The sequence below is a fragment of the Acyrthosiphon pisum genome, unplaced genomic scaffold, assembly GCF_005508785.2.
Source record: "Acyrthosiphon pisum isolate AL4f unplaced genomic scaffold, pea_aphid_22Mar2018_4r6ur Scaffold_21440;HRSCAF=23994, whole genome shotgun sequence".
Classification (NCBI taxonomy): domain Eukaryota; kingdom Metazoa; phylum Arthropoda; class Insecta; order Hemiptera; family Aphididae; genus Acyrthosiphon; species Acyrthosiphon pisum.
Window position 1 is genome coordinate 1,955 of NW_021770908.1, and position 11,388 is coordinate 13,342.

General features: G+C 28.0%; 1 protein-coding gene across 1 annotated transcript; it reads right to left on the minus strand.

Moving 5' to 3' along the window:
* Positions 1 to 7,929: 7,929 nt before the first annotated feature.
* On the minus strand, positions 7,930 to 10,249 carry LOC100575334 (E3 ubiquitin-protein ligase Smurf1-like). The gene is given in 9 exon segments (XM_029492405.1): positions 7,930 to 8,114; positions 8,184 to 8,325; positions 8,404 to 8,451; positions 8,453 to 8,588; positions 8,669 to 8,809; positions 8,877 to 9,055; positions 9,111 to 9,350; positions 9,404 to 9,637; positions 10,034 to 10,249. Coding segments are annotated over 9 exon segments (1,521 nt in total).
* Between the last annotated feature and the right edge of the window lie 1,139 nt (positions 10,250 to 11,388).

The following is an 11,388-nucleotide window of genomic DNA, read 5'->3' on the forward strand; positions in this document are numbered from 1 at the left end:
TAGTTGAGTCCACAAATACAATGTCTTTGGATAATGTAAATCATGTGCTCGTTTCATAATTGGAGTTAATATAAGAATAACAAATGGTTCCTCTTGGAAGTATAATGAAATCCCATTAGTTAAATAAGTTTCTTTTTTTTCTACTAGTTTCTAAAAAAAAAACATAATAAATACAATTTTGAATAAAAAGCTATAATTTAATGCAATATAAAATTTGAATTAATTACTAGCATCAAAACATATAAAAAATAATTTATATCATAAATTATACCCAATATCTATTCTAAAATAAAACCTTACACTTATTAAACACCCAGCATCTGAAATTGTATGCTAATATGCTAATAGTATTCTCACTAAATACTAAATGTCTAAATGAAAATTAAATGTTGAACATTTTTAACTTTTAATATAGAACTGTAAAATATACAAAATACTAAATTCAGTAACTAAAAATATATGCAGTTACATCCAAATAGCGAGAATGTATCTTGGAACTATTATAAAGAGGTGTTTAAAGAAGACATTGTACATCCTGCAAATTTAAGGATGATTCCTAGAATTACAGCACAACATCTTGATCTGACTTCAATGTCTAAAATGAGAGTTCGACTTTGTACACAGGTTTTTTAAAATTTGTTTTATTTATAAGTATATTAATTATATTGCTTTTTTTTAGCTTTTTTTACAGACCCATCTGCATCTTCTATATTGGCTGTTGATTGTTGAATCTACATTTTAGATGTCTCTTGCTACCTATGCTACCTGTGCTACCAATGCTACCTCTGGATTACTTCTTACTTGAATAATTAAGCTACAAATGAATTCTCTTGATAACTATTTTTAGGTTTATTGGATATTTAATAGTACTTTTGTTCCTCAGGTTTTCAGTTCAAGTATGGCATGTGCCTTACGTTTCTACATGAATAAAGGTTGTAAAATGTTGAAAGGAGCCACACAAACGGCCAATTTTACCGAATACTGGAATAATTTATTTGATAATTTTAATAGGAATTTGCCATGGCAAGGATTAAAATTAGGCGATGATGGATTTGAGGTAATTTATTATTAATAATAAAATCAATCAATTAATTTGAATTAATTTTTATTATTTTGACTATTTTATAGACATTTAAAGATGCGATTAAATATATCGATTGTTGGGAAAATGAAATGCATATGGGTAACATTGAGCCTAATGAGTTTTTGTCGTCACAGACAGCACAAGGACTACGCGTTACTTTACATTCTACACTAGAACTTTCAATGTACTTGTTAGAAAAATGTAATTTTGACTATGTTCTAACTGGTAAAACTTGTCAGGATGATTTAGAAGTAAACATTAGTAAATTTATATTAAATATTAAAGTAAAATAACTGAATTGCTGTGTTAATATTTGTTTAGAAATTCTTTGGTATTACGAGACAAGCAGCTGGACCCAACGACCATCCTTCCGCTCCAACATTTTTGCACCTGTACAAGATACTTTCAGTATATTCAGTTTTAAGACCACCTAAACATGGGAATTGTACTATCACAGATGCTGATGTGCCAAAAATATCTTTGGCAGATCTTCGAGGAATTTTTCATGACAAAACCTCTGAAAGATTTGAAAAAATCGTAAAATTGAAAGAAAAATTGGACAGTTTGATAGCTAACAATGAGTGGGAAGCTTGTGAAATATTGCCAGATGTAGATTCAGAAAGCGATTCAAGTATTAGAGACTGCATAGTCTACTATGTGTGTGGGTATGTTACTAGAAAAATATTAAAACATAAAAAATGCCCAACATGTATAGAATTTTTGAGTAGTGGTGACATTGCACATAAATCAGGCGAACTAGTCGTAGCTAAATCTAAAGGACAATTAATTCACCCCAATAAATTTTTGTTTGAATTTTTGAGTTCAGTGGAACAATCTTTTTCTAAACATTGTGAAGTCTTAGATGTTTTTGAAAAAGTAATTAGTGATGTGACTAGTAATATTCAATTTAAGTACACCTGCAGTGTACACATAGTTGATGTCACTACGGAAATAATAGTCTATTATATCCAAATGAGGATGAGACAATATTCTTACCAAGAAACTCTTAAACTTAAAAAAATTTCAAGAGAAAAAAAAAAAGTATCAAAATTATATCACACTTAATAATATGTTATACTAAACCACTAAGGAAATTCTAGTATAACTTTCAACTTTCTCATAATGTTTGCATCTATTTTTATTTTGTTATAATATTTGACTTTTGTCTTCTGTTATACGACAGTAAGATTATTATTATTTACCATTTGTTGGTACCTATAAGCTTTTAAGTTTTTACATATTTTAAAAATTTTACCATTTGACTATTGTCTTCTGTTATACGACAGTAAGATTATTATTATTTACCATTTGCTGGTATAAGCTTTTGAGTTTTTACATATTTTTAAAATTTTACAATTTGACTATTGTCTTCTGTTATACGACAGTAAGATTATTATTATTTACCATTTGTTGGTACCTATAAGCTTTTAAGTTTTTACATATTTTAAAAATTTTACCATTTGACTATTGTCTTCTGTTATACGACAGTAAGATTATTATTATTTACCATTTGCTGGTATAAGCTTTTGAGTTTTTACATATTTTTAAAATTTTACAATTTGACTATTGTCTTCTGTTATACGACAGTAAGATTATTATTATTTACCATTTGTTGGTACCTATAAGCTTTTAAGTTTTTACATATTTTAAAAATTTTACAATTTGACTATTGTCTTCTGTTATACGACAGTAAGATTATTATTATTTACCATTTGCTGGTACCTATAAGCTTTTAAGTTTTTACATATTTTAAAAATTTTACCATTTGACTATTGTCTTCTGTTATAAGACAGTAAGATTATTATTATTTGTTTTTTTATATATAATATTATATTATATTATATTACAATTTACACTATTAAAAATATTTAACTTAAATGAGTTATAGTAACAATTATGTATTATTATTCATTATTGCCTTGTCTGTTTCAGGTTAAAAGAATCCGCATTAGGAATAAACTCTGGTCTTTAATTTTAGTTAATTTTAAAAACTAAGTCATTTCATTATTAAGTTAACATAAAAAATTAGCTATTTAGTATTTTAATCAGTAAGCAAAAGGATACTCTATGAACATGTTCAATTCTTGATTTTTATACTTATTAATTAAGAAGGTGTCAGCACACTGTTTTCTCATTCTGGTTCTTGCGCAACATAGACAAAACACATTTATGTAGAATTGTTTTTTTTCGAGTAATTTTCAAATATAATAACCTATTAAAAAAACGATAGAGAATAATATTTTTGAGGGTATGATATATCGATTTGTCTAAATATTTTAAACATCTTTAAATAAAATGTTTTTATTTTTATTTGATAGTTGAATACAAAGTCAAATAATAATAAAATATTAAACTGTTATTATGTCATACCTTCAAAAATATTATTCTCTATAATTTTTGTATAGGTAATGTTGCTCGTGGGTCTGAAAAAAAAACAAATATTGTGCTGACATCCTCTTAATATGTTACAAATACGTAGAGACGACAACTACAATTACATGTTGCCTCTGTATAATTGAGAGATATCGAAGAAGAAGAAAATGTATCAGGTGTATAATAAGTGTATAAATAATAGGAAAATTAAATTTTAAATACATATTTTAGAAACAGTGTGATGAAATTATAATATTGTAGTTTAATTTATGTATTTTATTTCTGGAAACTAATTATTATGATTGATTTGTAGATGAATTAAATTATTAAAATAAAGGTACTGAAATTTTCTTATTGAGTAATTTAATGCATTTTGTTTGTATTTTGATCCTCAATCCTTATTTAGCCACTATAGAAAAAAAATCAAAATCAATTAATAGTAAAATAAATACTATAATATTGTAATTTGTAATGTTCATTATACCTCACCACCACAGTTTTAAATAACTGCATAAAACAAAATTTCTAGTAGGGATTGTCCCACTAACTCTCCCACAATATTTTATTACGCTATAACATTGTTTACAATTAATATTTAAATTTTTAGATGACGAAAATGTTTTACATTTTGTAAATTCCCGTCTATAACAATGTAATATAATTATTATTATGGTCCTGTGACTACTAGCGCTTTAGTTCATCAAAACACCGTTTTGGAGTCAGAATTCTTATCTCGTCTTCCAACCTGTGTAGATAACCGTGGCCTGGATCTAAAAAATCATATGACACTGTTTGGAGACACCGAGTAGTAAAAATAATAAAAAAACTGAACATCCTTGGAAACATGCTCAAATTCATAAACAATCACATAAACGATAGAACTTTTCAAGTAAAAATTAAAAATACGCTGTCGGATCAATTCTCCAATCAAAATGGTGTAGTACAAGGCTCATCAATTAGCGTAACACTATTCCTTATCGCAATTAATGAAATAACAACTCAAGTTCCTCCACCCACAATGATACAACTTTTTGCTGATGATGCACTGATCTATTGTAAAGGAAAAAATGTAAGTTCAATTAAAAACCAAATACAACTCACACTCGACAAGTTAAGTAAATGGAGCCTCGAAACCGGTTTCTCTTTTTCTCTAAATAAAACAAAATGTATATTATTCACCCGTCAAAGAGAAATAATAAAACCAAAAATCAAATTCGAAAATACAACACTTGACTACAGCGACAACGTTAAAATTCTAGGCTTAATATTTGATATAAAACTTAACCGGTCCCAACACATTAGACAGCTAAAAATTCGCACCCAAAAATCCATGAAAATATTAAAACATTAGCTCACACTGAATGGGGAGCCGATTCAGACAGCCTAATAAAAATATACAAAGCCATAACTAGATCTAAAATTGATTACGGTTCAATAGTTTACGGCGCTGCCAATCACAGAACAATTCAAATGTTAAAGACAATCCAAAACAGTGCTATTCGTCTGTCTTTAGGGGCGTTTAAAAGTAGCCCAGTCACAAGCATTCTTTGTATAGCTGGCGAACTACCTCTCTCACTAAGGCGAAAACTACTCGAAACAAAATATATAATTAAAATAGCCAAACATCAAGAAAATCCTGTGTACAATAAAATCATCAAAAAATCCAACCAGGTACAGCCGGCAAATATATCACATCTCAGGCCACTTTATGAAAGACAACAAGTTTTTATTAAACAAAATGAAACCATAATTAATAACATAATTCAAAGCACCGAATTAAATGTACCCCTTGGCAATTTAATAGAGATAAAATTATAGATCTAAGTCTAGCATACCACAACAAAAACACTACGGATAAAAACATATATAAAAGTCTTCACTACGAACTGCTGCAATCGTACGCAGAACACGAACACATTTATACTGATGCGTCGAATATTGAGCAGAAGACAGGATTAGCCGTAATATCTAATGATAAAATTATACAATTAAAAACCAGTAATTTATGCACCATTTTCACCGTAGAAGCCTTAGCAATACTCACAGCCATCCAAAGAATACATTACACCAACGATAAGAAATTCCTAATAACGTCAGATTCTTTAAGACTCTAATCAGCATAAATAATTTAAACACATCCCGACCAGTTATCAGCCAAATAATTAATGAACTACACGCACGAAAAAATAATGTTTGCCTTGCATGGATCCCGGGACATGTTGGTATAATTGGCAACGAAAAAGCTGATTTAAAAGCTAAGGAAACTACTGGTACCTCTATTTTTGCAATATGTCCCTAAATGTCAGACCATGACTTCCGAAATTCGATTAAATTAAATTACATGGATGAATGGCAAAACTTATGGTCAAATTGTATCGATAATAAGCTCCGAGAAATCAAACGATCAATATTACCATGGCCTAAACCATACGAAATGTCCAGAAGAGTTATTTTTGTCCGCCTCCGTATAGGCCGCACCCTAATTACACACGGACATCTTATGGCCAAAGAAGACCCACCCTCATGTCATACTTGCGGAACACTCATTACGATCAAGCACATCCTCCTCGAATACCACCAGTTCACTGAAATACGCATCGAACAGGAATTACCGGAGACCCTATACGAAATTCTTTCACCCACTCCCGAGACGCCCAAAAAACTTATTAAGTTCATAAACAAATATCAGAACTTCGTCATCTTATTTAATAATATTTGTATATAAATGTAGTAATAAAATGTAAAAATATAATAGTAATTAACTTAACCTTTGTGATATAATGAAACTTAATGTAATTCAATGTACCAAAAAAAAAAAAAAAAATGTAATGCATGCTAATAACCTTGCAGTTGATGCCTTAAAAAATTAATAAAAAAAAAAAATATATTACTATACAATGGTGTTACCCTTGTGAACTTAGCAGTGCAATGATAACAATAAACTTTTAAAACAATCTAACAAATTTGTTAGTGAATTGTTAGAGATTGTTAGACAACTTTCAAAGTTTTTTAGACTTTATTTTCGACGCTAGACCACTTTCATTTATTACACTGCTAACTTCACGGTAGCAGTACAAAAGTTTGTTAGAACTTTTTTTTTACGCTCAAACGACGCATAACGACTTGTTAGAGATTGTTAGACAACTTTTAAAGTTTGTTAGACTTTATTTTTGACGCCAGAATTTTTTTACTTTTGCACTGCCAACTTCACGGCAGTAGTACAAAAGTTTGTTAGAACATTTTTTTTCGCTCATACTACGCATAACGACTTGTTAGAGATTGTACTACAACTTTCACGCTTTGTTTTACTTACTTTTTGACTTTTAACTTCATTTACTTTAGCGCAAGTTTGTTAGAACATTTTTGTTCCGTTCAAATGACGCATAACGACTTGTTAGATATTGTCATACAACTTTCAAAGTTTGTTAGACTTTATTTTTGACGCTAGAATTTTTTTACTTTTGCACTTTTATCTTCAGCAATACAAAAGTTGTCTAACAATCTCTAACAAGTCGTTATGCATCGTTTGAGCGAAAAAAAATGTTCTAACAAACTTTGAAAGTTGTCTAACAATCTCTAACAACTCACTAACAAATTTTTTAAACTGCTTTAAAAGTTGATTGTTATCATTGCGTTGCTAAGTTCACAATTTAAACTAACGGCTAACAATACATAGTAAAGTATTCAGAGATATTACTGATGTTTTTTAATAAATTTTATTTTATTGGTAAACATAGTTACATCATTGTTCGATTCCAGAGCTTAAATAAGATACTTAATCACAATACCTATTCTATCCACAATCAAAGTTATATTATATTTAATTTATTATTAAATTTAATGATTTGGATTGTCGTATGTGGGTAGTCCTTAATATATTATACCTATGGAAGACAATATGAATGTTTTATATGAAAAATAAGCTATGATAATAAAATTAAGTTATAAATTGATAAAAAAAATTAAGATACAATAGATAATAAAATAGATTATTGATTAAATATTGACAAAAATTCATTTATATTTTCTGAAAATTGGAACAAAAATCTAAATTACTTTAAAAATCAACACTTGAGCGTCTATTCATAAGTTTTAAATAGTAACAAAGAAATAATAATACATTTCTGTCATGCATAGAATCAATAATCATTTAAGAGGATAAAATAATATAGTTAAATGTGGTTCTTAAATTAGTTCATTTTGCTTACATCGTATCATACCCTGTATTATTGCACATTATTATCATAACTATAACTTAGAACTATTACATATTTTAATAACAATTATTGAATTAATCTCAACATTCTCACGAATAAAAAAAATATATACATAAACATATAATAAGTTGCAGTTAACTAATGACTATAGGTACAATAAAAATTCTATAAACAAAAAATAATACAAATAAGTGACAATTAACATATTTTAAACAAATAATAATATATGCAGTTAATAAAAAATTAACAGATTACCTATTTAACCGTAAAACCACAAGTTTCATCAACTGCTTGGCTGAGTTTGTCAAGCAATCTTTGTTTACTCTCATATTTTGGCAAATAAAGACGGTTATAGCAGGTATGCGCTTTGGGGAGATTATCAGTAGGTACATCAGTCAAGTGTATGGTAAACAAACAAGGCCCACGTTCTAAAGTTGACCCTTAATTAAAATATATTATGTGTCAATAGATGCACATTAATTATTCCTATTAAATAAATCATTATTTACCTTCAAGTGCCTCAAAACCTTGAAAAGGAACTCTAGAACTTCCAGTGACAAATTTTAACAGCCTGACACGCATTTCTTGACTATAGTCTTGTTCAATTATTTCCCAAAACCATTTCACCACAGGCATATCTGATTCACAATGCTGAATATAAAATATGAAATAATATTAATTTGAGACTATTTTTAACTGTTAGATTTTTAAGTATAAAAAAATAATCACTTTGAGCCTAGTATTACGCTTCCAATCTTCAATATCAATGGTGCCAATATCCACTGATAATTAATTCAATCTCACGTTCATCAAAAGGCTTTAGCAATGTTCCAGGAACTACTTTAGTTAAGCCTTTTTGCAATGCCAAAAACTGTTGTTCAATTCTTTTCATAAATTTGTACGTCACGTATAATCTAAATACATTTAAATTGTAGTTTGTATTATACTATTAAATATTAACATAATATACAAAGGTAACCATCCATTAACATACTCGACATATTCTTTTTTATTATCTTCTGTGAGCTGAATATTTTGTCCACCAGTTTTGAGCTCATGCAATTTTAATACACCAGAGCTACTTTCTTCGACCGCAAAAGTAGTATCAATTATATCTTTATCAAGTTTATTTTCCCTACAAAAAAAAAAAAAAAAACATAAAATAGAGTATTTATAAAGTTACTCAGCCAATTAGTAATTACAATATATATGTGAGACTACGATGTAATTCAGGATCTACTCCTTCTATATCTTCCAGAGTAATTGATTTGTTTAGCAACATTTTATAAAAAGGGGTTGTAAATCCTCCATCAATAAAGTGTCCATGAAAAATAGCGGTTCCAATTATACGACCAACAAAATGGAAATAAGATAGGTGTTCCTAAAAATTAAAAATCATTTTTAGCTGCATAATATAATACATATTATAGTTCCACTAAATTGTAAATAAAACATACTGGATCAATTGAACTGTCCGGATTTATTTGTAAAGTATAATTGCCTTCTCCGGAGTATTGAAATAATCCAAATTCGGGATTAAGCATCGCATGGGACAATAAATAAAACCACTCTCTTGCTACACCACCATAATCAAGACCTTCTTCACACCGGAACTTGATATTCAATCGTTTTCGTAGGTCCTTTGGTGGCATATTCATGACAGCTCGATATGACTCCTATAAATTAATGATATTAGGAACAAAATAATCAAGTTCAAAATATTTCATACTTCAAATATTTCTGATCTCGAAACTTCTAATTCCATTTTCACTCTTCGAGGCCGTAATGCAGTCAGTTTCGTACGTAAAATCTTCTGTTTAGCTTCTAAGTCAGGTTTGTATTTAGGCAAACACTCTGAAACAGTCTCAATACTTTGGGGACCATCAAAAACGGGACCAGGGCGAGGTTGAATCCTCTGTTGACTTGATGATGTTTCACTAGTATCGGGCACTCTAGTATTGTACTAAAATGATCAGTAATAAAATAAAGATAAACATAAGAATGAATATTAACTGGTAAAATTATTTTAACAAAGAAATGATCAATGCACGAAGCAGAAGTATTAGTTTGTCTAGTTACATTATTAATGTATGAATAAAAACCAAAACCAGCAAAAATATTTAAATAATCAATAACTTTTAGATTATTACTCTTTAGGATATCAATATTAAAATCACCACAAATAATATGATTTATAAACTCAGAACTTTGTGTCAAATAACTATATAAAGAAGATAAAAAAGCATCAATATTATCAGAAGGGGATCTATAACACCCGGAAACAATATAGGTACTCTATGCCATTAATATCAAAATGTACTTCAATTGAATTAACATTAGACATTAGGTTAGTACATACATTTTTAACTTGATAACTATTCTTAATAAAAAGAGTAACACCATCAGACTTATTGTTTACACCAAGTGAATTAAAAGATTGATAGCCATTAATAAAAAAATTTACATCATTTAAAAGCCAAGTTTCATATAAAACAACAATATCAACATTTACCACTGAAGTACTTAATAATACCAACAATTCATCAAAATGGCACTTAATACTACTTATATTCATAGCAAATATTATGGAAAATTTATTATTGCTTATATTTAAAGAAATGTTTTTTTAAATATAGAATATAATTGTTCATAAAGTTATTTTAATTTTTTATTACATTGAATTTTACATGAAAAATAAACTATACATTTTGTCTTTTAAACCACGAAAAATAAAATTTTTTAATCTCTAGCCTAGATTAAAAATTAAAAGTAAAATTAATTATATTTCAGTATATTATTATATTATATATTATGGTCTCTTATTAAATTAGACCAAACATTTTCAAAAATTAATTCAGATTTTTAAACAAAATTTGAAATAAGAAAAAGTCAATTATTCAAAATAGCTTTTAGTAGAAAAGTAATTTTGCCATTTTAATTTATACTAAGAATCATCAGTTAAGTATTACACGAATTAGGTATCTATTTACACAAAATATAAAAAGAAATGTATAAACCTATTCTACAATTTCTAGTATAAATGTCAGTAGTTCAAGCTGAATTTTAAACTCACAAGGCCATAGACTCACAGGTCACAGCTACAGAGTAAGTTAGTCATGGGTCTAAGGGCCGTATAAATTGTAAATTATTGAGCAATAACCATTCATTTCAATATCCTTTTAAATATAAAATTATGTACCTTGTACACATTACCTGTATATTAAAAATAATTTACAAGAAACTAAAATTTAAGATATTATATCAGAGTTCTATTTTCAAGTGTTGAGTAAGCTAATAGGTGATATAAACAACTACAAAGTTGGTAACTTGGCCACAAGCACATCATACAAAATTCTAGGCTATTATTTAAATAAAACCACTTTTTATAGAGACCATTGAGTGTTTGATTGTATCAAATTATACGATGCACTTGCTTCTACTTCTAACAACATGAGCGAACCCTATTTATTAAATTTGTTTTGATGTTTTTAAAACAAAATTATAATAAACTTACTTAGTCCTTTAACCCAATAAGGATACTATAATTTGACTTTATTATTTTAGATAAGATGTGTGCTGCTTATACATGTTTTTTTTTTACTTTTTGAAAAAAAAATATACCTCTAAATAGTAAATAGGTACTGATATTTACCGGTACCAAAACCGAAACCTTAATTCTGTGATTTTAAGAACCGGAACCGGTACTGAATTTTT